A 26,587-nucleotide genomic window follows, 5' to 3' on the forward strand; every position below is an offset into this window, starting at 1 on the left:
TCAAGAGGGGATGTGTGCTGATTGGAAAGGATGTATGTCCCCTAGAAAAGCCATGTTTTCATCTAAATCCCATTTCATAAATGCAGAATAATCCCTATTCAATACTGTATGTTTGAAACTGTAATCAGATCATTTCCCTGGAGATGTGATTTAATCAAGAGGGGTTATTAAGCTGGATGAGGTGATGACATGTCTCCACCCATTTGGGTGGGTCTTGATAAGTTTCTGGAGTCCTATCAAAGAGGAAATATTTTGGAGAACGAAAGATGCAGAGAGAGCAGAGCAGAACGACATAGCCACGAGAAGCAGAGTCCACCAGCCAGTGACCTTTGGAGATGAAGAAGGAAAATGCCCCCCAGGGAGCTTCGTGAAACAGGAAGTCAGGAGAAGAAACTAGCAGGTGACACGTGTTCACCATGTGCCTTCTCACTTGAGAGAGAAACCTTGAATGTCATTAGCCTTCTTGAACAAAGGTATCTTTTCCTGGATGCCTTAGATTGGACATTTCTATAGACTTGTTTTAATTGGGACATTTTCTCAGCCTTAGAACTGTAAACTAGCAACTCATTAAATTCCCCTTTTTAAAAGCCATTCCATTTCTGGTATACTGCATTCCAGCAGCTAGCAAACTAGAACAAGGAGCATCTGAACAAATGTTAAAACAAACTGAGTAGATTGAAATGCTAGTGATCAATGAAAGGGAGGGGTAAGGGGTATCGTATATATGATTTTTTTTCTGTTTTCTTTTTATTTCTTTTTCTGAATAGATGCAAGTGTTCCAAGAAATGATCATGATGATGAATATGCAACTATGTGATGATATTGTGAATTACTGATTATATACGTAGAACGGAATGATCAACAGTCAAGAATGTTTGCGTTTGGTGTTTTTTGGTATTTAAAATAAATAAATAAATAAATTTAAAAAATAAAAAAATGAAAGAGTCTTGAGGAAAGGTGCCTTTTTCCATGTCCCACAAAGGCACCTTACGGGCCAGCAACCTCCCTGCCAGGTGTGCGCAGCACCTGGCTTACAGGTGGCCCTCCACAGGTGCTCAGCTACTTCTTGATGACAACCCACATGTGATGGATGATTGACTTCTCATCAGCCTCCAGGGTGTAAACTCCCCTCCCATCTTGGAGAATCCCAACCACTTTCCAAAGCAGAACCCACACCTTCCACCATGGACGCCAAAAGGGCTGGGAACTCACTGCCAGCTTTCCTCGCAGGTTGGGTACAAGGACCTGGGGGCCACCCATCAGAAGCCCCCACCCCAGATTTTGAATCTGAAATGACAGGCCCAGCAGAAGGGACCAGACAGACCCCGGTGACTCTGGCTGGGGCTCCTGGCTGAGGAACCTCCAAGCTTTGTTCTCAGGTCCACCCGAAGATCCAGTGCCCACCAAATCCTTTTAATAAATACCTTTTCTGCTTAAATCACCCAGAGTCGGCTTCCGTTGCAAAGAACTCTGCCCCCCACCCCCACCCCACCTAGTCGGCCTTCATCAGCCTGTGATTACTATTACTCAGGGAATCACATCATTTTCGTCTCGCTGGCGCCAAGGGATCACTGCCTGTTCTAGTTTGCTAGCTGCCTGAATGCAACACACCAGAAACAGAACGGCTTTTAAAAAATGGGAATTTAATAAATTGCAAGTTTCCAGTTCTAAGGCTACAAAAACGTCCCAATTAAAGCAAGTCTATAAAAATGTCACTAAGGAATCACCAAGAGGTTACCATCGCTCAAGAAAGGCTGATGATCTCTCCAAGCCCAACTCTCCAAGTGAAATCATTGTCCTCTCCCCTACGTGGGACATGACATCCAGGGGTGAAAGTCTCCCTGGCAACGTGGGAGAGGACTCCCTGGGATGAATCCAGACCTGACACCATGGGATCAACAATTCCATCCTGACCAAAAAGGGGTAAAGAAGTGTAATTAATAAAGTATCAGTGGCAGAGAGAGTTCAAATAGAGTCAAGAGGCTACTCTGGAGGTTGCTCTTATGTAAGCTTTGGGTAGACCTTGCTACCTATCATAACCTGCCAACCCCCAACCAGAACCATTCCAGCCAATCCTAAAAAACACCTAGGGCAATATATAAGATTCCACAAGGGTTCCAGGCACTAGAGTAACTTTCCAGAAACCTACACCCTCCAGATGGGTCCCTGGTCCAGGTAAGTCCTGAAACCTAGCCCAGCCTCTCCAGAACATCAGATAGTTCCATCTCCCTACTCCATATTAGTAACAGACCCTTCCAATATCAAAAATTTAGAATTGCCATAGCCCAAACAACCCCAAAGAGAGGTATGGAAAGATTGGAAAGATCAAAGGTGATGGTGGAGTTATACATAGAAGATAGGACTTAAATGAATATGAATGCTGAATCATTGAATCGATATCTCTTTTAGTCTCCAGTATTTTAGAGCAGCTAGAAATAAAAAACCTGAAACTGTGAAATTGTAACCCAATCAAAGTCTGAAGTATGTTCTACCATTAATTGTGGTGCTGTGCTTTGAAAGTTGTTGGTTTTTTTGTATACATGTGTTATTGTTCACAAAAAAAAGAAGGAAAAAAGTCGATTATGATGATAAAAAAAAGTATTTAAGCCCTCTAGCCTCCTATATTCTGGAGCAATTAAAAGGAAAAATATGAGAGGATCGTATGGTAGCCCGTGACAAACTCTGGGATCTGTCCTGTAACCACTTGTTGAAGAGTGCTTTGAAAACGATTGCTGTTTTATTTCTCTGCTTTGTATACATGTAATACTGTATAATAAAAAAGAAGTTAAAAAAAAAAAGAAAGGCTGATGAAATTCAAGGTTTCTGTCTCAAATGGAAATGCACATGGTAAACATGCTGACGTCTGCTAGCTTTCTCTCCAGGCTTCTTGCTTCGTGAAGCTTCCCGGGGACATTTTCCTTCTTCATCTCCAAAGGTCTCCGGCTGCATGGGCTCCCCTGGTTCTTGTGGCTCTGTCCTCTCGTGGCTCTCTTGCTCTCTCCAAAATGCTTTTTCTAAAGCATCTTTTAAAGGATCCCAGTAAACTAGTCAAGACCCGCCTGGAATGGGTGGAGTCACAACTCTGTCTAATCAAAAAGTGAATACCCACAATTGGGTGAGTCACATCTCCATGAAAATGATCTCATCAAAAGATCCAACCTACACTATTGAGTAAGGATGAAAAGAAACCTTGCTCCCCCAAGATTGGATCAGGGTTAAAGCATGGCTTTCAAATTAGCACACTGCCCCCTACCCAGGCCCCCGCCCCAGTGTTGCTCCCTGGAGTCTCCACCCTGGGAGATGCCTCCTCACATGTGCTCAGGGAATAAGTCTGCCCATGTTCTTTAATGCCAGCCTCATGCCCTGGTGCCAGAGCCCACCAGGAGACCCCTGCTTTTGGCACGGCCACCTACCATAAGTCCACACCTGGCCACTGGGCCCCAGGCAGGCTGCTTGAGCCCAGAGGCTCACAAAGTCTTTCCTGGACAAGTGTCTCACTCAATCTCTCTGTCCTGCTCCTTCCCTGGGGACCTCTGAACCCATCCACAGATGCATGCACACACAGACACATGCTCCTTCCAGCAAGAGGAATCAAAGGATTCGTGCTTATCATTGGCTGCAAATGCCATTGATGCCTGACTCTCCTTGAAGAAGTTCAGGTCCCGCCCAAGACCCACAGTTATGGAATATGGGGAGGAGCCCCATGTTCAGAGCAGAGACCCAAGCAGGTGCTCAGGAAGCCATGTGGCTCCGTCTCCCTGACTCAGGGTGACTTGGTTGTCCCAAAGGTTCTTGCAGGAGTAACGTTTTATGACTCAAAGAACTTTCTCGGCAGAGCCCTGTTTTTTAGCAGCGTCTTGAGAAAGTGAGGAGGCACCACCCCCAGGGGCATCGTGGGGACCACCCCACCCCCACCCCAGACCATTTCCTGGATCTGACTCAGTCCTTGATTATTTGGTCGTTCAGGCCAACTGTTCTGCAGGATGGGTGACCCTCTGGCTGGTCAAAGAGGTCACTGGGGAACCAATGCAGCGTTTCACATGGCCAGTGTGCATGTGTGAAACACATTCTCCTGGCGACCTGTGGCCTCCGGCTTCCTGAGACACCCCCTCCCGCCCCCACCCCAGACCTCCAGGTCCCACAGACAGATGCCTTTGCCCCTGGGGGGGGGCCCGATTTCCCCAGTTGACCAGCTGTCAAGCCCACGGGCTGGCGGCTCAGCATGTCATCACGTGACCCAGGCCAGATGGCACCTGTCAGCACCAGCTGCCCCCGTGCCGTGCCGGGCCGCCGCCTGGCACACAGCCGCCTGCGTCAGAAGTGGGGCGATGGCACAGCCCCCACGTCAGTCCCGACGTCGCTGCCCCATCAACCTTCCACGGCCCCCACTCACCCACACACCCACCCACCCACCCACCCGCGCCATCAGCACAGCACCCACCAGCGTCCCCAGACTTCCTCCGGAGAGAGGCCTCTCCAAGTTTGCACTAAAAAAATGAAAACCCATGGCAGGCTGTGGGGGCCTTCATAAAGCTTAATCACCGTCCCTGCACACCTCGGGAAGTTTTCTAAAAACATCCGCGGGGAGAGGCGGGATGCTTGTGGTGGAAGCTTGCTGGAAGGGGTGACTCGGCTGAATTCCCAAAGCCAGGCTATGGGGGAGGTAGGAAGCTTCCAAAAAGGGCCTGGAAGAGGCTGGACCTAGGAGCAGGGTGTGCCTGGCCCCCTGGAGGTGCAGCCAAGGCCCTGGTCTAATGCTGTACAGGTTCATCACCAACCATGCAATCCCAGAGCAGGGTCTTGAGGGGACCTCTGTGGAGCCGAGCAGGAGGACGCAAAGGCCAGTCTGCAATGTGACCCTGGTTAAGTCCCCACGCTTCTCTGGGCCTCCATTTCCTCAGCTCTGGCAGCAAAGCAGCCCCTATTTGCATGGTAAGCCCTCTACCTGCATCATCTCGTTCGACCGCGAGGTAGGTGCTGCTGTCAGCCGAAGCTCAGAACGGTTAGGTGACCTGTTGCAGGTCACACAGCAGGGTGGCGGGCAGCAGCCTCGGGCTGTGGCAGCGCTGGGATTTGAACCCAGACTGCACAATTCCTCCACTCATGCCGGTGGCAGCCACTTTCTGCAGACTGCTTGGCCCAAGAGAGGAAAGGATGCTGGGCTGATACTGGCCTGAGTTCAGGTCAGAGGCCAAGGCAAAGCCAGCCAAGGGGACAGGGCCACCAAGCATAAATGAGGCTGCACTGTCACAGCCTCACCTGTTCCTCTTATCAGGGAAGTCCCTAAGGGGCTTCCTGCTCCCCACCTCTTCCGGATTCTCATCATTCCCATCCCATGCTCACCTGGCCAGACAGAATAGGAGAGTGTCATGGCAAAGACCACATAGCAGAATGGACCCTTCCATGGGTTTCCAGTGTCCTGAGCAGCCACCTGCGCCTCCCACCCTGGGGGTGCAGGAAGGATGGCTCAACCCTGTCTCTTCCTTGGTCTCAGAACCCACCTAAGTCAAAGTTAGGATGTGGAGACCCTTGGGCCACTCCACTGGGTGCCTGGTTGGGGTTGACCAGAGGCTGGGTATGGTGTAGAGAGATGGGAGTGGCAAGTCATGGAGCAGCCTGGGGGTGGGGGGGGGGGGTGGGATGGGCCACAGCCATGGCAACCAGGAAAGTGAGGGGTGGCACAGCAGTTCTCAGCTGCAAGGCTGCACAGGTGCCAGGGAGCATAGATGGCCAACATCTTGGCATCTGGATGGATGAGGCAGTGAAGCCAAGTGCTGGCAGGCAGTGCTCATTCCTTCCTTCCTTCCGTCATCTTAACATTTACTGAGCACCTACACATGGGCCAGCCACTGTCGTGGACTTTGGAATCTCAGCTGCGAACAAGGCAGACCTGACCTCTGCCCTCATCGAGCTTCATAGTCCAGGAGAGGTCAGAGAAGGGCTCCTTAGCTTGCAGCCTGGCTTTCATGGCCCCCTGAAATCTGACCTGCCCGCTTTCTCCACTGGGATGCTGTACTTATTGTCCCCCTTTCTAGCCAAGTGTCTGGAGCCAGTCCTTACCCACCAGCCTGGTCTCCTCTGTGCACCCCGCTGGCCACTTGGCCCGTCTAATAACTCCATTTCCTGGAGGGCAGTGGTGGGGACACTGAGTGTGGGTTGGTGTTGACTCATCCCCTACCGGGCCTTGGCCGCTCGGAGCTCCCACGCCGCCCCTTGGCCCACCTGTCTCCTGGGCTGTGAGATGGGAAGGTCCAGCAGGGGCGCCTGAGCCCCCGAGGTCCTGGCCTTGGCCCCTCCTGGGCACCTGTCATCATCTGCCAGGGCCGCTATGACAAATCCTGCAGGCAGTCAGCTTAAAACAACAGGAATTTATTGTCTCACACATTTTGGAGGCTTGGCGTACCAAACTTGGGGTCTCAACAGGCCATGCCTTCTCCCGAGTCTGTAGCTTTTGGGGCGCAGCTTGCTGGCAGTCTCTGCCTCCGTCAGTCCGTGACGTGTCCCCCTCGGTTTCCACCTGTGGCTTCTGCTTCACCTGCCCAGTTATCTGTCTCTCTGGATTCCCTCCCATTATGGGGACTCAGGGGATATAGGATTAAGACCCATCTTCATTCAATTTAGCCCCACCTAACAGGGATCTTTGGAGATCTTATTTACTAATGAGTCCATCGCTGCAGGACTAGGGGATTAAGCCCAAAACAAGTCTTTGTGGGGGACCCCATTCAATCTACCACACCCCTCTCCCTGCCACCCCTTGCCCTGGGCTGCTTTGTCCTCACACAACCCCTTGGGCTCGAACCCAGAACCCAAACACAGTGGCCTGGATGGACCATCTGCGGAGGGACTGCAGGAGCCTGCTCTGAATTGGAGCAGGGAGCAAGGGCGGGGGAGGGACAGGCGGAGCACAGGGGGTGCTGCCTGGCCCCCCTGCCCTTGTGGGGTTGAAAGCTCCAGCTCAGGAATCAACCCAAGGGCTGGTCCCGGCTCACACATCCTCGAAGCCGAGTCACAGCACAGCGGGCCGGGGGTGGGGGGAGGCGATGGGGAGAGGGTGCGGCTGGTTCCCACGGCCCTGCGACCACACCCCACACCCCACACCCTCCCCTGGTGCAACTGCATGTACATGCGTCTTGGGTGTTTGTGCGAACGTGTGTTTGCATACACGATTGTTTTCCATTTCCTTATGTTTCTGAGAGTGTGGTTGAGTCAATGAGCCTACATATGCTTTTGGTATTTATGTGCCTATACGTGTGTTTGTATGTGCGTGTCTCCAAGGGGTCTGAATTTGTGTGCTTTTGTGTTGACAGTGTGTGCATGTGTGTGGGGGGGGGGTAGGGGCTGGTGGATCCCCCCCTCCAACACCCTCTCCTCACAATGGCCAAAACATCCCTGGGGTCCAGCCTGGCATCTCCGGTTTGGTGACTCACCCCTAATCCTGGGTCCACGGAGCAGCCAAGGGTCTCCCTCCCCCCCACAGTCGGCGGGGCTCTGGGTCCCGAGCCTGCCTGGGTTTTCAGCCAAGAGACGCCGTGTCCCCTACCCCCGTCCCCCAGTGCTAGAACCAGCTGGAGCCACCCACATCCCCCATGGAGCCCCAGCCTGGCTGAGGGCCGGCGGAGCGGCTCCCGCACACACCCACTGAGGACCAGGGGTGGAGGCGGAGAGAGGGGCAGCTGCGGGGCTGCTGAGGCTGCCCCTCTGCGTGCCGGGCTGGGCTGCGGGTGCAGGCAGCGCCCCCAGCCCGGGGCTTCTGCTCTTCCTCACCGCCCTCGGTCCAGGTTTCTCACTGACAAAAACAAGGGGGCTGGTGCCAGCAGGACCACAGCGTACAGTTGCAGAGCCGTGCACTGCACAAACGCCCCTGGTTGAAGTGACCAGCGGCGCTGAGAGCCAGCCCGGCTTCTGCCTGGCGGACTGGGGCCCTCGGAGGAAGGGATGCCTTTTCCTTCCCACAAGACATAAGTTAGCTCACGAGGGCCTGAGCCCTCACGGGGTGTCCATTTGGAGGTTGGTGGACATGGGGAGAGAGGGGGCCTTGTACTAGTTCTCAGGAAGGGGCTGCCCCACCCTTCTGGCTGCGGCTGGAGCAGGGGTTGGCACCAGACTTGAGGACCAGCCCCACCCCACCCCACCCCATGTCCCGGTGTCCTTTGAGCTCTCTCCATCTCTCTCTGCAGAGAGATCTCTGTGACTCTTTCTGGCCCTGCTGCCCTTGACTCTTCTTCAAACCTTCTGGTGTAAGACCCAGCAGCACCCCCAGAGCCCTGCCCTGACCCCCTCTCCTCCCATTTTATAGACCAGGGACTGAGGCCCAGGGAAGTGCGTTGGCTGGCCCTCAAGTCCCCCTCCCTGCCCACATCTGCGACCCCTCTGGCCCCCTGCCCACCATGCCCGGCTCCCCTCCCACTTGGCCAAGTGCTTTTCCAGACCACACAGGTCTTAGCAGGGCAGAGATATAGGGAAGGAAATGGTGGCTCCAGAGGGAACAGCCTCGTCCACAGTTCCACAGTCAGGTTCAGACCCGGCCTCTCGGACTCCAATGCTGCACCCACTGCCCCTCACCTCTGCCCTAGCCACCCACTATGCCCCTACACGCTGCACTCATTGCCCCTCACCCCTGCACTCTGTGCCACTCGCCTGCACCCACCACCCCTCACCCCTGCACCCACTGCCCTTCCACCTGTTTCACTACGCTTCTACCTGCACCCGCCACCCCTCCACCTGTGCCTGCCGCCCCTCAACCCTGTACCTGATGCCTCTCACCCACACAGTCACCTTCCCTCACCCCATGACCTCCTAGCCACCCCTGACAGCGACACACGTTTCTCTGCTTTGCTACTCTTTATTTTGTTAGGAAAGTAGCTTGGGGGTGCCCGTTGAGGTGGGGAGTGGAGGACAGTAAGTAGCCCGCTCCCGTCCTGTTGGGTTGGAAAACCTGTGGGACACAGGGATGAGGCCATGAGGATGAGAGGCCCCCAGGTGGCCCTGTGCACTCCCCCACACCTGGGAGGCCCTCTGACCTCCTGTCCCCCACTCTAGGCTGGGGCCCTGGGGCATGCAGCGTTGCCCCCCTCCCAGGGCCACCCTCACCTGGGGACAGCTACAGGGGGCGGGTCCCCGGGCCCCTTACCCAGCCTCGGGCTCAGCTGGGCGCATTGAAGCGGTTGCTGTGTGGGGCGTCTCGGTAGAAGGGGTCAGCTGAGGTCAGGGTCCTGCAGGGGACCAGGGGGGCACCAGTGAGGGAGGGGTGGGGGTGGGAACAGGCCTCAAAGGGTCTGCCCGCCCCTCCCGCACACGGCCCGTGCTCAGCCCCGGGGGTCCAAGCCCCAAGCCTTCTTCGCTGGCCAACGCTGGGCCATGGACAGTACAAATAAAATTTTTGTGGAACCAAATTGAGCAGAGAGGAGGCAGAACCACAGTCCATTCCTCTTTGGGTCCCCCACCCCCACCCCCCACGCTGGAGGAGGGAGGCGCCACCTTCCCACGTGGGGGTGCAGATGCCGCAGGTTCTCCACGGGGCTGGGGGTGGCCTCCACGCGGGTGACCGGCTGGTTGAGGGCGTAGCCCCCCGGCTTCTGGGGCTGGATGCCCCCTCGAGTCCAGCCCTCCCGGTCCAGGCCCTTGGGAATGTTCTCGAAGTACCTGGAATGGGGGAGGGGGTGGGGTGTTGCCACGGGGGAGGGGCACTCAGGCTCACGGTCATCCGGTCCCCACAGCCTGCCCTGGGCCTACCTCACCCCTTCTAATGCATCGCCACTCGCCCTGCCCTGCGCTGGGACAGTCGCCGCTGTTGCCGCAGGTGGAAGCTGTTCCACCACGGCTCCCTGTCCCTGTCCTCACTCTTGCCAATCCCTCACTCCCAGGAGGGATTTCAAAGTGTGTGCCACCCCCCACACACTCCCCCCCCCCGGGTTGAAATCTTCCAGGGACTCTCTAGCACAGCACCCCCTTTGCCCTGGACCTCTGCTGACCCTGTAGCCTGTCCCCAGAGGGAATCGTGGCTCCCCAGGCTGCTGGCCTTTTCCCCCCTTCTGTTCCCAGCACTGTCTAAACTCAGGCCCACTCGGCTGGGCTCCTCCCCCTCCCCCTGAGCTGAGTGCCCTTTGCGCCCTACCCTGCCCCCAGCATCCCGACCCAGAGATGGCACATTAGATGGTAAAGTGTCACCTCTCTTCCTGGCCTGGGGGCATCTGAGGGTGTGTGTGGGGGGAGGTGAGGACCCCATCAGTTAAAATCTGCTTGATGGATGCATTCCATGGGGCATCCTACAGCAGAGATGGGATCAGGGGAGGATTTCTTGAGTTGGGCAGGATCTAGAGAGGGAGTCTGGTTAGATGGGGTGGGGGTGGAGCATCTTGTAGGCATGTGGAATTGGAGATTTGGGGGCAGGATGGAGAGAGATGACTCCCTCTCCATCCTGCCCTGTGAATGGAGGTTTGGGTTTCCCAGCTCAGAGGCTTTTTCCCTCCTAAGAATTATGCTTACTCTATCCTTATCCTGTAATGCCTTCCCCCACCCATTCCTAGCCCCGTGGTCCTTGCCTGTGGCTCTAAGGCCACCTCCTCCTGGAAGCCCTCCCTGATACACAGGACACTCATCCTTTGCCCAGGGCTCCCACCACACAGAGCTGACCTTTTGTGCTGATTTGAAAGGATGTATGCCCCCTAGAAAAGCCATGTTTTAATCTAAATCCCATTCCGTAAAGGCAGAATAATTCCTATTCAATACTGTATGCTTGAATCTGTAATTAGATCATCTCCCTGGAGATGTAAACTGATCAAGAGTGGTTGTTAAGCTGGATTGGGGGAAATGTGTCTCCACCCATAGGGGTGGGTCTTGATTACTTTCTGAAGTCCTATAAAAGAGGAAACATTTTGGAGAATGAGAGATCTGAGAGAGAGCAGAGCAGAGCGACATAGCCACGTGAAGCAGAGTCCACCAGCCAGTGACCTTTGGAGATGCAGAAAGGAACCACCCTGGGGAAAGTTGTTGGAACCCAGAGGCCTGGAGAGAAGGCCAGCAGAGATCACCCTGTGCCTTCCCACGTAAGAAAGACCCTCAGTGGAAAGTTAGCTGCCTTTTCTCTGAAGAACTATACCTTAACTAAATAAATCCCCTTTTATTGAAAGCTAATTCATCTCTGGTGTGTTGCATTCCGGCAGTCAGCAAACTACATCACCTTTAGAGACAGCACCGTGCCCATCTACTGTGGACAGGACGTGGTATGTCAGTAGATGCATTTCTTTGCCCCATTCAGACCCCCTGTTCTTCCCAAGCCCCATAGACTGACCGCCAATAGTCCACATTGCAGCTCTGTTGGGGGGCTACTCTTGGGTTGCCTGAGCAAGGAGGTACCCGGGACTTAATGTCACTCCTGGGGACAGTCTTTAACCAATGATAATTCCAAGTTGGACATTTTGCACTGCTTTGGGGAGTCTCCCCATGGGATATCTGGCTTATTTACGCACCCGTTATTGCCTGTTTTCCCTTCTCCTTTCCACTTCCCTACTCCTCCACACCCCCAATAAGCTGCCTGCATGCTCATCCTTGGGTCAGGGTCTGCATTTGGAGAAACCATGCTGGGACATTGTTGATCTTCTCCGCCAAGGCTGTGAGCTCATTGTGTTCGGCCCAGCCTCAGTCTCCCCATCTGTGAAATGGGTGCCAACTTTGCACCCCCAGACTTGGGCAGGGAAGGAGGGGTTCACCTTTGGTTGTAGGTGGTCAGGTACCGGTTATCCATGTCAGGGTCATAGGGGCTCCGGACGTAGCTGGGGTTGTTAAGGGTGAACCCTGTGGGCTTCTGCAGAAGAAGGGTGGGGGGTGGGGGGTGGGACGTCAGACCAGAAGGAGGGACGCTTAGGGGCGTGGGGGTGGGGGTGGGGGGTTGAGTGCACCAGGTCTCACCTTGTCCCCCACAGTCTCCTGGCCAAGCAGGGCCACGTTTGTCTGCTGCACCCTCTGGGGTGCCTGGAATTGCCAGGGTTTCATGCTGCTGGGTTCTGAGCAGGGAGGGGGTACCTGCAGGGGGGATGGAGGCAGGGTGGCAGGGCTGGCCAGGGGTGGGTGTAGCAAGGATGGATGGAGGGAGGGAGGGAGGGCAGAGGCTGGTGCAGCCCCGGGGTGCTCCAGCCTCACTCTCCCTAGCCATTCTTCCTTCTCCCCAGCCTGATGCACCGGTTCAGAGCTCACCCTTCACCTCCCAGCTCTGGGTCTTTATCCCTCTACCTGGGAAGCCCTCCCCCCGCTTCCACCCCGGGGCATCTCCAAGCACCCTCCTTCTCCCCACCCTTAGGTGCTGGTGGAGGGCCACCCTGACTGCTCCTCTTGGAGCATTCTCTTCTCTGAACCACTCACCCTGGGGGCCAGGGTCCTTTCATTTCCCCGGCTGAAACCAGTCTCCCGCTCGGACCCCCGGGTCAGCCCAGGCAGGAACTCATCTCCCTGGAGGGAGAAGAGCAAAGTAATGTGCAAACTGCCCCTACGGGAGGAACCCAAACCCCACCTCTCCCCACCCCACCCCTGCCACCCACTGCAGGTCTCTGCCCCCTGCTCCCGCCTCCAGCTCAGCCCCAGCTTACATGAAAGTGGGCCGTGGGAAGGAAATCCGACTTGGTGACACTCCTGCCCGGGAGAAGGGTCTGGAAAAGAGGCCCAGAGAGGAACCTTAGCCCAGCCGAGGCAGCTTGGCAGGACAAGCCTCTTGCCCTCCACCCTGCCTCTAGGCCCTCCCCACCGCGGCTGCCCCCAGCACAAATGGGTGCAATTGAGGTAACTGAGAAGAGCCGAGTTTGGGAGCCAAGAGCAGAAGGCGTGACTCTAAATGGGAACCAGCAGATCGGGGCTCTTGTCTGAACCCTGAGGGACCTTCTCCAGACCCCTTCTCCTCTTCAGGCTTCACTCTTCTCAGCTGTAAAATGGGGAGATTTTTTTACCCAGAACAGCTGCTCTTTCATCTTGTGTTGGAACAAAAGGTTCCCCGGCTCACTTTCTTTTTTTTTTAAAGCCAGAAACCCTAGAGTGGAGTATCTCCTGCAAGCTGGTGGGGCCCAGCCTGACTTACGGGGTCCCCAGGGAGAACCTGGGAGGGTAGCTGGAAGACAGTGGGGTTCTTGGCAGACCCTTCGGTGAAGCCCGTCCCCTCCTTAGCGCCGATTGATTTCTTCTGCAGCAGATCTGAAAAAGAGAGCGCCTGGTGCAGCCCCCAGGCCTTCTGGCCCCGGCCACATGGCCTCCAGGGACTAAGTCTGCAGGCAGGTGGGGAGGGGGGCTCAACTGGAGATCTGGAGACCTGACCCCCCCAGGATTGTGTTCCCAGGGCAAGGACTCCAGAAGCCAGGCCAGAGAACAAGAGAGGCAAGTGAAGGAAAGGTGGAGGTGGCAGGCCAGGAGCTGGCTGTGGCCAAGCCCAAGCAGCCTGCAAAGCAAGCCAAGTCCTTCTTTTTTGGGGGGGTGAAGGGTGGAGGGGGGGTGGCAGGACTGAGGCACCAACGTCATCCTGGGGGAGACTGTTCCCCCAAACCACCCACACATCCTTCTTTTTTCTCGCTCCAGGACCCCCTGAAGGTCTCTCTTAGGGCTCAAGAGGGAAGAGATGGGGCAAGGGAGATGGTTAGGAGCTCTAGGTGAGCCTACCTGGCTGGTTTGACGGCTCGTTGAGGTACTTGGAATTGTACTCAGAGGACATGAAACGAGGGCCCTGGAACCAGAGGCACAGAGTAAAGGGGACACGGGTTGGGGTGATGGCTTTTCGTGGTCTGAGCTCTGAGCTGCCTTGAGCAGACCTAGTGGGGTGTTCTGAGAAGCAAGACCCAGTGCAGCAGCGCTGCCATCGCTGGGACGGGGCATCGCAGTGCCAGAAACCCCACCATCAGCTGGCAGGTTCCCTTGCAACAATGAGCCCTCAGGTACTTACCACCCCGGGCTCCTAGGAAGGAGCGAGGGGACCCAGAGTCCCCAGGACCCAGACTTAAATGAGAGGAGAGAGACCCTGGGCTCTCGGGGTGCCAGGATGGCACAAGGGAGAGCAGAAGGCTTGGGTGTTAAATCACAAAATACATACAAGGGGCCCAGGGCAAGCCCTTGGATGCTGTGGTTTGTTTTGCTTTGTTTTGTTTTCAAAGAATTGAATCGTTTATATGTAATATCCATAAACACTGCTATTCTCTACCTCTTCAGGGAGGTAATTTTCTCTTATTATCATTTTGTTTCATTTTTTATAAACAACAACTTGAATTCGGCTTGCATGAAAGGGTTTCTGATATACTTTTGTTAACCAAACAGAACATGGATATATATATATATATTTTGGGGGGGTGCATAGTCCGGGAATCGAACCCAGGTCTCCCACATGGGAGGCTAGCATTTTACCACTGAACCGCCCATGCACCCAGAGCACAGATATTTTGTTTTACAACTTGCACCTAAGATACCCGTCCACATAGCCGGGCCGTTAGTTGTCACAGCAATTTGGAACTATTGTTCGAGATATGCATGGCAGTTTACATTTCCAAATCTCACTGAGAAAGGATGACTGTGATATGGCAAAGCTGTTTTGTAAATATCAGATCCTTCACCCTCCCCAGCTTTACTGGTGTCCTGAACCCACACAACATCAGCTTCTTAAGTGAGCATGTGTCTACCCAGGCTCGAGGAGGGAGAAGGAGGGGGATCCCGCCCCCATGCCCGGCCCCACAGCCCTCGGCCAGCCGGGCCCCACCCCACTCACATGCTGGCCATTCTCCCACTCCGGCGAGCCCTTGGCCTGCTGCTGGCGCAGCAGGGGCACGTCCTCGGGCTCCAGCCCCACGATGCCCTGTGCTCCATAGTCCCGGGTATCGAAATGGACCTTCCTGACCTAGGAGAAGGGAATAGCCCGTGAATCTCCAGGACCAGGCAACAGGATTGCAGTTACCTCCTCACTCAGGTTCTGCTCCAGAGACTCTTCCCCACAGCTGCAGGGGCCCCTTTTCAATGAAGTCAGGTCACGCCCCTCCTTGGCTCAGAGCCTGCGGTGCCCCCATCGCGGTCAGAACCCCCACAGCCTGACACAGATTGGCAGGGGCTCCCCACGCCCCTCCAGCCACCCTCTTACTCGCTGTCTCTCATCATGTCCCCGCCTCAGGGCCTTTGCATTTGTTGTTTCCAATGGCGTGGAACATGCTTCCTCCGGAAAGCTGCAGACCTCCCTCAAATCTGTCAAATGTCACTGTAGCAAGCTCTTTCCTGACCCTCCTGATCGGCAGTTACGGTCTCCTCACCCCTGCTGCACCCCTTACTTCTTCCCTGTTGTAATTTTCTCCCAGCACTTATTGCCTTCAAATATAGAGAGATGTTCAGGATATATTGGTTGAATGAATGAATGAATGAATGAGTCTCCATTATGTCAGTGATGATGACAATACAAATGCTAAAGATGATGGCAATATTGATGCTAGAAATGAAGAAGATGGGGATGATACGGACAAAAGTGTGACAATAGTGATGGGTCAATGGTGGCGGCGACAGAGATATGGGCTCAGAGACGCAGAGGGGAGTGGGAGGAAGTGGTGGGGCTGGGGACGGGGACAGGGATGAAGGTGATAAAGGTGAGTGGACCCCCCCATCCCCCCCACCCCACCCCACACTGTGCCCAGACATCTCAGCCCTGCCCACGCGCTGAGAGTGCAGTCCCAGCCTGCTGGAGGGATTCCCACCTCTCCCCTCTCCCATCCTAGGGCTGCCCCCCTCTCCCCTGGCCCTGCTCCAGCACTGACCTCCTTGGTGAGGGGACCCACACTGGCCTTCTCCCGTGTGTAGCCAGAACCTGTCCGGTGCATGTTCCAGGGCAGTGGGCTCCGGCCATCGGGCACCTCCAGCGGGCAGTAACTCTGATCGGTCACTGTCTGGAAGTTGTCCCGGACTTGCTCCCTGAAGGTGGGGCAGGAGCAGGAGCTAGGACCCACCAGAGCCACCCGCCTGTGCCGTTGGGGGCTACACTGCTTGACCCCCTGGGAGTTTCTCCTACCTCCCTCAAACCCCCCCTGCAGAAGCTTCAGGGTCCCAGCCCCAGGTCGGGCAAAACTCAGCTTCCCATCCGCGGGGCCTGGAGTGGGTCTGATGAGCTCTGATGTCCCTAAGAGTTAAGTCCTAGTTGGTGGCGGCCGAGGAGGAGGAAGTTGTACAGACCGTACCCCATAGCTGGGTTGTCCAGAGCGTCCAGATTGGCTTGGTAGGAGACCATGGGCCGGTAATTGGATTTGTAGCCTGTGCCTACGTGGTTGCCCGTTCGGGGCCTGAACTCCTCCCGACCTGCCAGGGAGTAAACGGGGAGGCCACGGGTCACGGTGCTGGGTCAGGAAAGAGCAGGGCTTCCCAGCTGGGGAAGCCCCCGAGGAGCCCAGGGGTCCATGAGCAGGAGTGGGTGGACAGGGCCTGGAACAGAAACTGGTCTCTTGGGACTGTGACAGCAGGAGGTGGTGTCGACACAATGGGGACGAAGTCACCGAGACAGAATCCCAAGAATCCCACCGACAGCATCAGAGGAGGGGGCAGCGTTGGGGGGAGGGGGTGCCAGCCTGCCGATATGGTTGTGGGCATGCTCTCCGGCCGGAGGGGGGCTCAGGAACCAGCGGGGCTGCCCCTCTTCAGTGTCCTGGAAGGGGACCCCAAACAAAGGCGTCCTCACCATAGGCCGTGCAATAGCTGGTGGCGTAGAATTTCAGGGGGTCCGTGCAGCCCCCTGAGCTCATCTTCACATAAGGGGAGACGATCCCCAGGGGAAGTTTCCCCATCATGATGCTGAAGGGCTTGGGGCCCAGGGGGGCCTAGGAAGGAAGCACAAAGAGCCTGGTCAGCCCAGCAGCCCAGGGGGCCTCTGACCTGTCCCAAACCCTGCCTGTGGCCACCCCAGAGGTGACAATCAACCCCCAGGGTGGTCGTCCCTCCTCCCGGAGGGGGGGTTGCCTCTCTTCCCACCCTCCCGTCTGAGGCCAGGAAAGAGCAGACAATCGTCACCACTCACCTCGGGTTGACTTGTGTTTCATTTCACCCGCCCCGCCCCTGCGTGGTAATTCTCCCTATCCCCCGTTTACAGCTGGGGGAAACGAGGCTCCATGGAATTAAGAATCTGCTCCCAGGAAGGGGTGAACCCAGGAATCGAACCCAGGATATCTGACTCCTGCGCCCCCCAGTTTTAACTACCACATGCCCTCCTCTTGGGAAATGAATGACCGGAGAACTTTTGGCCACGCCCCCCACCCTACCCCTAAAACCCCAACCCCAACCCCAACCCCCCCATCCCCTTTGTCTGCCCCTCAGCTCCCTCTGCCTTCTCTGCCTCCCCCTGGAAGTCCGCCCCACTCTCCCGGGGCCCAATCGCACGGGCTCCACCCTCACCTGCCCTCCACAGTGGCTCTGAGGTCCCAGCCAGAGGCGGCAGGAGGCAGGAGCTGCTCCAGAGAAGCGGGAGGTGGCCCAGCCTGGAGAAACAGTACGTTGCCTAGCAACCGGCGCCTAGCAACGGCGTCCCCACGCCTCTTGGTGGGCGGGTGGGGGCAGAGCCCTCAGAGGGGCTGACCTGACCAGGATCGGGCGTGGGGGGGGGTGGGATGGGGAGGGATGGGGGCCCCCCTACGGCCCCCCACCCCCACGTGCCCAGCCTTCCTCGACAGAGCCCGAAGCGTTGCCGTTAGCGAGTGACATGAAATAAAAGACAAGCCCTCGCATTCATCCAGTGCCCGCTTCTCGCCGGGCCCTTTACCTCCCTCACCACCCCCAGCCCTCTGAGCCGCTCTGCCTAGGAAGCTATGATCAACCCCTTGTTTTCACGGGGGGAAATTGAGGCTTGGACGAGCCAAGCGAGGTGACTGGTCCGAGAGAGCCGCGGAGTTAGGATTCAGGGCGTGGGTGCAGCCCACCCCACCCTCACCCTCTTCTGCCTCTTAGTAAATTAGCATTTTACTAGGTTCGCCCAGAGCCAAATCTGTGCGGCTCACTTTTTCTCATTGACTCCTGCACGCCCCAGAACCACCTGTGAACAGGGTACGATTATTCTTGAGCCAATGAAGCACAGCTGTGGAGAGCAGCGCCAACCCCGAGATCTGTCACCCCCGATGGGGTGCTTAGCCTCTCCAAGCCCACAATTCTTCTCTCCTCCCCAGCCGGGGGAGGGAGCTGCTCCCGCCTCCACGGGCTGCTGGAGAATTTAATGAGAGTGGCCATCGGGCCCCCGGCAGATAGGAAATGCTCCCTGGCGAAAAGCTGAGATCCTTTGCCTCATTTGGCAGACGGTAAGCATGAAGTTGGGGGGCAAAGGGTGGGTAGAGGCAGAGAGAGCTGGACGCCACTGTGCAGGGCCCCTCCTGGGTCCCCCTCTGCCCCACCCCACCCCACCACCACATTGGCCTTCCGGCTTGTAGATGCTTCACATCTGGGTTTAGGGTGCACCTGCCAGCCTCCGTGGTGTGAACCCTCCCGTGAAGGCTGATTTCAAGTTACCCACACAATGTCACCGAGCAGGGAGTTCGGGGGGAGGAACCCACCGCTGTGACAGTCACCACCAAACAGAAGCATTTAGGCAGAAGTAATCTTAAGAGCATAAATAAGAGCGACGCGTAGAAAAATCATCCGGACGTGACGAGTTCTGAGTTTTTGCCTTTCTTTGTAATTTAATTGATTGCATTGTAAGTGTCTGTAATGGAATTTGTAATATTGGCTGCATGTAACAACTGGCCTGCAAATTTCCTGAAAACTTCAACTTCAGCTCTCCTGGGCCGATGTGCGCTGGCTCCAGCACGGTCCAGCTCCTAGGGGGAAGGAGCGGGGGGGGGGGGGGGGGGTGAGGGGAGGCCATTGGCAGAGTGCCACCAGATGGCTTTGCAGTGCTCACCCTGCAGTGAGCAGGCTTGCTGGGTGGCTTGTGGTCACATCTGACCCCTGCACCCTTTACAGAGAGGCCCTGGGTTCTGAGGGCTCAGGTCCCAGTGGGGGAATACCGAGCAAGCAGAGGGGCGGCAGGGACCCACCCTAAGCAGAGGCAGTCCTGTTCAGGACCAGAGGCTGCAAGGACGCAGCCGTGAACGTGTCCAGCCCTGCCCTCCAGTGAGGGCTGGCTCCCGGTATGGTGAGGCAGGCTCACATGTCCTCCACCCAGAAAACACAAGGGAGGGTGAGATGGTCACAGGTGGGTGCCTACCCAAGCCAAGGGAGAGGGTGGCCCTCCTCAGTGCATTGCTAGAGAGAGACGTGGTTACAACCAAGAGCTCTGAATCTGCAGCCAGCTGGCATGGGCCCTGGCTCTGCCACTTAGTAGCTATAAGACCTTGTCCATGCTACTGGTGCCTCAGTTTCCCCATCTGGAAAACGGGGTGGTCATGCTACCTTCCTGTGGAGCTGTGGTACATATAAGCCCCTCAGCCCAGCTCCCAGCACATGGTAAGTGCCATCTATGGGTCAGGGAAAAGCCCTGGGGAGGGGTGCCTGTTGGGGGTAAATTCTGAGATGCTGAACTATTTGCATATACCTGGAACTTCAGGTATTTGTGTGACACCTGAGACTCAGAGTTAGAACTCTGAAGGTATGAAAGTCAACATTGCCCTATACAGCAACTGTTTAAAAAGTTGCAAAAGTGACCAGACTTCAACTCGAGATATGAATGAAACTGATCTGGATAGGACTAAGGTAAGTTAGAATACAGGGTAAAAGATGATAGAGTCTATATTTTAAAACTTCAACTTCTGTGTGAGACCAAAGGAAGAGATGTTTACTTGGTGCAGAATTTATATTTTTGGTAGTGCATTATCTAATTTATCTCGCATGGTCAGTTTATTCAGACACTAAAATTATATGGAATCTTGACTAGGGCATGAGATCTTGTTGGTTTGTACAGGTTAGTGTGATGCCCCAATATATCCCAGAGTAATTTTTGGCAGAGAATAAGAAATTATTTGCAAAGTCCCCTTGGGGGACCAGGAAGAAATGAGGAAATACTGAACTTCCCAAGCTGAGGAATTCCTGATATTCTCACGAGCAGTGGGGACAACCAATTCAATAGGCTGAGCCCTTGATCTTGGGATTCACCCCTAGGAAACCTATTCCTGCAAAGGAGAAGCTAAGCCTACTTAAAATTATGTCTAAGAGTCACCCCCAGAGAACCTCTTCTGTTGCTCAGATGTGACCTCTCTCTCTAGGCCAACTCGGCAGGTGAACTCACTGCCCTCCCCTCTACATGGGACATGATTCCCAGGTATGTAAATTTCCCTGCCAACGTGGGACAGGACTTCTGGGATAAGCCGGAACCCGGCATCGTGGGATTGAGAAAGCCTTATTGACCAAAAGGGGGAAGAGAGAAATTAGACAAAATAAAGTTTCAGTGGCTGAGAGATTTCAAACAGAGTTGAGAGGTTAACCTGGAGGTTATTCGTACACATTATATAAAATAGATATCCCTTTCTAGTTTATGGTGTATTGGAGTGGCTGAGGGAATTACCTGAAACTGCTGAACAGTATTCCAGTAGATTTGATTCTTTTTTAAAAAAATTTTTTTTATTGTGAAATATGTATACAAAAAAAGCAATAAATTTCCAAGTACATTTTAACAAGTAGTTATACAACAGATTTTAAAGTTTGGTATGGGTTACATTTCCACGATTTTTCGGTTTTTCTTTTAGTTGCTCCATGACACTGGAGAGCAAAAGAAATATCAATATAATGATTCAGCAGTCATACTCATTTGTTAAATCTTATCTTCTCCGTTATACTCCTTTTTTTTTTCTGTGATAAACAACATATATACAAAAAGGCAATAAATTTCATAGTACATCACAACAATTAGTTGAAGAATAGATTTCAGAGCTTGGTATGGGCTACAGTTTCAGGTTTTTACTTCTGGCTGTTCTAAGGTACCAGAGACTAAAAGAAATATCAGTATAATGATTCAGCACTCATACTCATTTGTTAAACCCTACCTTCTCTATATAAGTCCACCATCATCTTTGATCTTTCCCCCACTCTTTAGGGGTATTTGGGCTATGCCCATTCTAACTTTTTCATGTTGGAAGGGGCTGTTGATAATATGGGGTAGGGGGATGGAACTAGTTGATGTTCTGGAGAGGCTGGGCCCTCTGCAGTTCAGATCTTATCTGGTTCAGGGACCCAGGTTTCTGGAAAGTTACCCTACTCCATGGAATCTTTGTAGAATCTTACATAACGCCCTAGGTGTTCTTTAGGATTGGCAGGAATGGTTTTGGCTGGGGTTTGGCAAGTTATGGTGGGTAGCAATGTCTAACTGAGGCTTCCATAAGAGTGGCCTCCAGAGTAGCCTCTTGCCTCCGAACTCTCTCAGCCACTGATACCTTTTTAGTTGAAGTTCTTTTCCTCCTTTTGGTCAGGATGGCATTGTTGATCCCACACTGCCAGGGTCAAGCTCATCCTTGGGAGTCATCTCCCATATCACCACCAGGGAGGACTTCACCCCTGGATTATCCTTGATTCCTTTTTTTTTATTTTTTTGTTTTCCATGGGCAGGCACCCGGAATCGAACCCGAGTCCTCTGGCATGGCAGGCGAGCGTTCTTGCCTGCTGAGCCACCGTGGCCCGTCCTAGCCTTGATTCTTGAAGACAATTGTATACCCATACAGCTTTCACAGTGTGACCGGGAATTGTGAAAACCTTGTGGCTGATGCTCCCTTTATCCAGGATATGGACAGATGAGAAAATAAAAATAAGGACAATAAATAAATAAATAATGGAGGGAGGGATAAGGGGTTAAAAAAATTGGGTAGATTGCCACAACAGTGGTCAATGAGAGGGAGGGGGCAGGAGTACAGGATGTATGGGATTTTTCTTTTGTCTTTTTATTTCTTTTTCTAGAGTGATGGAAATGTTGTAAAAATGATCACGGTGATGAATACACAACTATGTGATGATAGTGTGAGCCACTGATTGCATAATGTGGATGGAGTGTATGTGCATGCAAATATCTCAAGACAAAAATAAAAAGTAAAAGAACCGGCTTCTGCTCCTGGCTACCCGTGTAACTCTGGGCTTCACCTCAAGGAAGGTGTTTCTCTACCTGGAAGCTGCAGGGATGCTGGGTGAAATGCCTTCTGCAAAGTGTCCCTGGGCAGGTGGGGGCATTGCACAAGGCTGGGGGTGGGGTGGGGGGCACACCAGGTGGAAGACGCCCCGCAGGGGCAGAGGTGGGGAAGTGCCCCCATGCTAGAGTTGGGATGGTTTCCTGCTGCTGCAGCACGGGGTGTGAACAGGAGGGCTCACCAGGGAAAGAAACCTCCGGGGAGGGGGACGCTGCAGCCAGGTTTTCCTTTTAGCATTTGCTGGAGTGGGGGTGGGGGGGAGAGGGTGTTCAGAAAGGTGCGAAATCTTTCCTTAGGGCTGTGAGGGAAACTTATGGCTGCAGAGGCGCGCCTGGCCCCTAAGCTAACGAAAGACTTGCAGAAATTCGGTGACCCGGCGGGCTCACGTTCCCCTAGGCAGCTGGGCGGGCCTCCCCGTGGCCTGTGTTTTTTTGCTGTGTGGCGGCACCCAGCGGTTCTTTCTCGGAACTGCAGGACAAGCCACAGGTGCTGCCCTAATAAGGCAGGAGGTGACCCCAGCCACAAGCCCTGGCGCCTGCCTCAACCCCCAACCCTCCAACCCCTGCTCTCTATAGCAGAAGTGGGGGAGGGAGGCTGGGCGCCTAGGGGCCGGCTCACCTGGGTGCTGGTCCCAGCTGTAACCGAATTGCTGTGGGAATTTTGGATCTCTTGTCTCTGACCTCCGTTTTCTATCTGCAAAATGAAAGAATGGACTAAACGATCTTTCCAGATTTGATTCCAGGTTGGAGATTCTGGGCCCACCGCACCCCACTTCCTTCCCATTTATTAAACATTTCCTTCTGTTAGAGGCTGAACTAAGCGTTTCAGATGCGTCCCATGTTACATATGCAGGAACTGCCTGAGACGTCACAGGCAGTAAGGGGTGGAGCCAGGATCCAAACTTGGGCTCCACCCCAGGCCTTCTCAATGGACCCCATTTGCAAATTCAAGTGCAAGTGCTGGGACTGTAGCAGTGAACTTTTATCACCACATGGTCAAGCTCAGTGATTTTCCAAAGGGAGAGACTGCTCAGGCCTCCCTTTCTAAGCCTGCCCAGTTCTGAGCAATGAGATTTGCTCTTGTTTCCTTCTTTTAAGAAGGTCAGGGGGCATGGAGCCACTGGCGCCGGCCGGCTACCTCCCCTCTGAAGCCTGGAAGGTTGAAGCCCATGGAGCTCCTTAGCAGCCCCAATGACCAATCCTGGCTGCGCCTGATGCAGTCTCTGAGGCCAAAGGGCACAACCATTCGACTGAGTCCTGAACTGAGACAGATTCAGTGGTCTGGGCTGCGTGGGCTTCGGTCCCGAACAGAGGATTAAGTCGGGCAGATGAGAAAGCACGAAACCAAAGCGTTTGTCGTTTTGCTTTGGTTGACACTTGTCTTCCTGGCTGGTGTCAGAGAACAGAGCCCAAATTCTTATCAGACAGAGACACATAAGCAGGTCTCAGCTGAATGCAAGGAAAAGCTTTTTTTCTTTTTTTTAACATGGGCAGGCACCGGGAATCGAACCCGGGTCCTCTGGCATGGCAGGCAAGCAGTCTTGCCTGCTGAGCCACTGTGGCCCGCCCAAGGAAAAGCTTCTTAACACACCAAACCATCTAACAGGGGAACGGGCTGCTTTGGGAGAGTGAGTTCTCCATCCTAGGAGGCAACCAAGTAGGAGCTGGATAGGATAGCAAACTCTCACTCAGGGTTTATAAGGCACCAGGCCCTGGTTTCTCAGGGTTTCACACTGTTAGCAAATTTCAGCCTTGCCATATTCCTATATGGTGTGTAGTAACAACATCTCGATTTTACAGATGAAGGAATTGAGGCACCAGAGAGGCTGAGTAACTGGCCACCCAGCTGGTAGGAGGGGAGCTGGGATTAGACAGCAGGCAGGCTGGCTGCAAAGGTCATGATGGCGGCCACTTCGTCACTGCTTCTTGGGTTGAGCTTAAGGTTTTCCAAGTTATTTTCAAAATCTGACCTTCAATGACAGTTTAGAAAAACACTTTTTTTAAAAAAAAAAGTCATTCCTCCTGTGCTCTCCCTTGCACCCCAGCTCCTTGGCCTGTGTCGGGCACTGCTGGGCAAGAATCCACACAAACATAAAAGATTCGAAATCATCCAAATCAGCCAAAATGATTATGAAGCTGGAAGCAGGTCTCTAAGGTGCAGGTGAGGGAACTGGGCACTCATGACCAGGAAGCAGGGGTGGTGGTGCAGATGGGTCTTAATTGTACTCATATGTTGAGGCTGGGGCAGGCACAAAGGGCAAGGGGGTGCTGGAGCAGGGGCTGGGAGCAGGGGATTAGATCAGAGGCTGTGCCCAGGGAAGGCCTGGGAGGAAAAAGCAGGGGCATGAGTGCTGAGTAAACCGAGGACACAACTCTGGCTCCTTCCTGAGCCTCTTCTACAGCATGGGCTTCAAGTCCAACTCCAGCATGAACAGTGCTGTGTGACCTTCGTTAAGTAACCACCCCTCTCTGGACCCATTGCCTGTGAAATGAAGGGGTTAGGTCAGAACTGGAGGTTTAGCCAGTTCGTTTGTTTTGAGTTTGGGTTGGGTTGTTTATTTGGCCTCAGAACTCTTTCTTCAAGTGGATATTTGGCTCCGATATCCAAATGATGGTGGGCTCCATGTCCCCCTCCCCTTCTCTGAGCCAGCAGGATTCCAGTCCACCCTGTTGCAAGGTCTTTCCTTGCTGCCTTACAGCAGGGGAGGCAGAGGGCAGTTTGCCCTGAGCTAGCCCTCTGGGGTCTGCTAACCCTGCACTGACAGTTTCTCCCAGGACCCCAATGTTCTGCAAATAGAGCTTACCAAACCCCTCATTCTACCGATGGGAAAACCATTTCTGAACCATTCTGGATTCTTCTGTGCCGAGCTTGACAAGCCTCCACCAGTTCAGGTGCCCTACTGTGTGATCACTGCAAACTGGGCTGCTCCAATTGCCCCTTCCTGGTGGGACATGGACTAAAGGGGACCAGGGCTCATTTGGGGGAACATCAGGAACCAGGGTTGGATGGGGATCTGGAGGTCACTGGGTGGTCTGAGTTCTTGCAACCACTTCTCGGTTTAGTCCTGGACAGAGGAAGGTGCTCCACCCGCTGGGCTCAGCTACTCTGAGAATGTTCTGGAAACCGAGCCAGGGAAAGTGGACTCAGAGGGTCTTGGGTCTGAGTGACGTAGCTGTGAAGAGCTTGGCTTGGGGACCCCGCAAGGTCCTGCATTCGGACCTTAGCTCCTTCGCCTCCCTCTCCTTGCCTGTGACATGAGGATGGCAGCTGCTCCCTATTGGGAGAGCTAAATGAGGCGAGATAAGAAAGGTGCTGGGCATGTGTTTGTCCAGGAGGCCATGGGGGGACTGTGGGTATGAAGACTGGACCCAGGGAGTGGAATAGAAGCTGGCCAGGGCTGCAGCTTCCACTGTCCACCTGTCACCCGTTCCCAGTTTCCCTCTACTGTGACTCGGTGCCCTCCAAAGGACCACTGCCTTAGCCAGGCGGGAGAGCTGCCCAGGACTGGGGTCTTAAAACGCCCACCTTTAGAAAATGCTTTTCCAACTCTGTTCACTGCTCCATGTCACTGCTGGGAGCTAAAATAGCCCCAGTCTACTGGTCCAGCCTCCCTTTTTTCTCTTTCCTGAAAGGCAATGCTTCCCTTGTTGGGCTCGCCACCCGGTGTCGGTTTTTGTAGCTCATTCCCTGCCCCCTCTGAGGGTGTTTCCTGGAAGAACTCCATTGAGTGTGCTGGTGGACTCTCTGTTTCTGCCTGTTCTGCTCTTTACTGTCTCCTCTGCATGCACTGGTTGATCTCACCAAAGGATGAAAAATTCATGACTCCTGGGAACGATGAAACGAGACGGAGTGCAATATAAGAATCCAATCCCGGTGCTCGAATGGGATATGGAGATATTCTTGGCCGCGGGATCAGCAAGTAGGTCCAGTAGAGAGGTAAAGAGGGTGGGTCCTGAGAGTACCGAGGTCTGGGTTCAAATCTCAAGCCCTTTATTAGGTAGGTAGCCTGGGAGAACTCACTCAACCTCTCTCAGCCCGTCTCCTTCACTGTAAAACAGGGTCACAGATGACCCAAGTTCGTAGAGTGAGCTGAGAACTCAGTAAGGCGATGTTCCCGAGCTCAGTACACAGCCTGACCATATAGAAAGCACCCAGTAGCTGTTTATGATCATCATCCCATTCTCTGGTCTCTTCTGCTGCCAGATATGGGCCACGTCATCAGTTCAGGCCAACTTGCCATGCGAGGGATTGACAAATATTGCTCCCATGAGGTGCTTAAGAGTGGGGGGTGTGTCTTCAGTCTCTCTGGGTGAAGAGCATCCACTGAGATGGCAGAACCAAAAGAGAGAAGGCGCCTGGGCCACTCAGTCATTGCATGGGGGTCAGCTGCCCAAGGAGTGCCACCTTGCTTGCACTGGTCTGTGAGGGGATAGAGAGATGAATCTTGTGGCTTTGAGCCCCTGAGATTTGGGGCTTCTTTTGTTACTGCCACATGAGCAAAGACAAGAAGACTT

The 26,587-nt window shown here is 54.2% G+C and overlaps 1 protein-coding gene and 1 long non-coding RNA gene across 3 annotated transcripts; one reads left to right on the forward strand and one right to left on the reverse strand.

The window, feature by feature from the left end:
- Positions 1-8,828: 8,828 nt before the first annotated feature.
- On the reverse strand, positions 8,829-17,501 carry SAXO4 (stabilizer of axonemal microtubules 4). 2 transcript variants are annotated; one of them, XM_077114989.1, is made up of 14 exons: positions 17,377-17,501; positions 16,667-16,805; positions 16,173-16,290; positions 15,756-15,909; positions 14,729-14,857; positions 13,636-13,699; positions 13,082-13,176; positions 12,582-12,641; positions 12,358-12,444; positions 11,908-12,021; positions 11,709-11,803; positions 9,478-9,642; positions 9,131-9,212; positions 8,829-8,935 (listed from the first exon to the last, which is right to left on the reverse strand). In XM_077114989.1, exons 2-13 carry the CDS (start codon positions 16,773-16,775, stop codon positions 9,143-9,145), a joined length of 1,260 nt encoding a protein of 419 aa, XP_076971104.1. In that variant the 5' UTR covers positions 16,776-16,805; positions 17,377-17,501; the 3' UTR covers positions 8,829-8,935; positions 9,131-9,142. The 2 variants fall into 2 exon arrangements, with proteins under 2 accessions (XP_076971104.1, XP_076971103.1); XM_077114988.1 differs by having other exon boundaries at positions 13,064-13,176.
- Positions 17,502-17,571: 70 nt separating this feature from the next.
- LOC143645880 (uncharacterized) lies at positions 17,572-18,614 on the forward strand. The gene is made up of 3 exons (XR_013157204.1): positions 17,572-17,842; positions 18,005-18,269; positions 18,420-18,614. It is a non-coding gene; the product is annotated as an uncharacterized LOC143645880 (long non-coding RNA).
- Positions 18,615-26,587: the final 7,973 nt, after the last annotated feature.

This window comes from Tamandua tetradactyla, chromosome 9 (genome assembly GCF_023851605.1).
Source record: "Tamandua tetradactyla isolate mTamTet1 chromosome 9, mTamTet1.pri, whole genome shotgun sequence".
Lineage (NCBI taxonomy): Eukaryota > Metazoa > Chordata > Mammalia > Pilosa > Myrmecophagidae > Tamandua > Tamandua tetradactyla.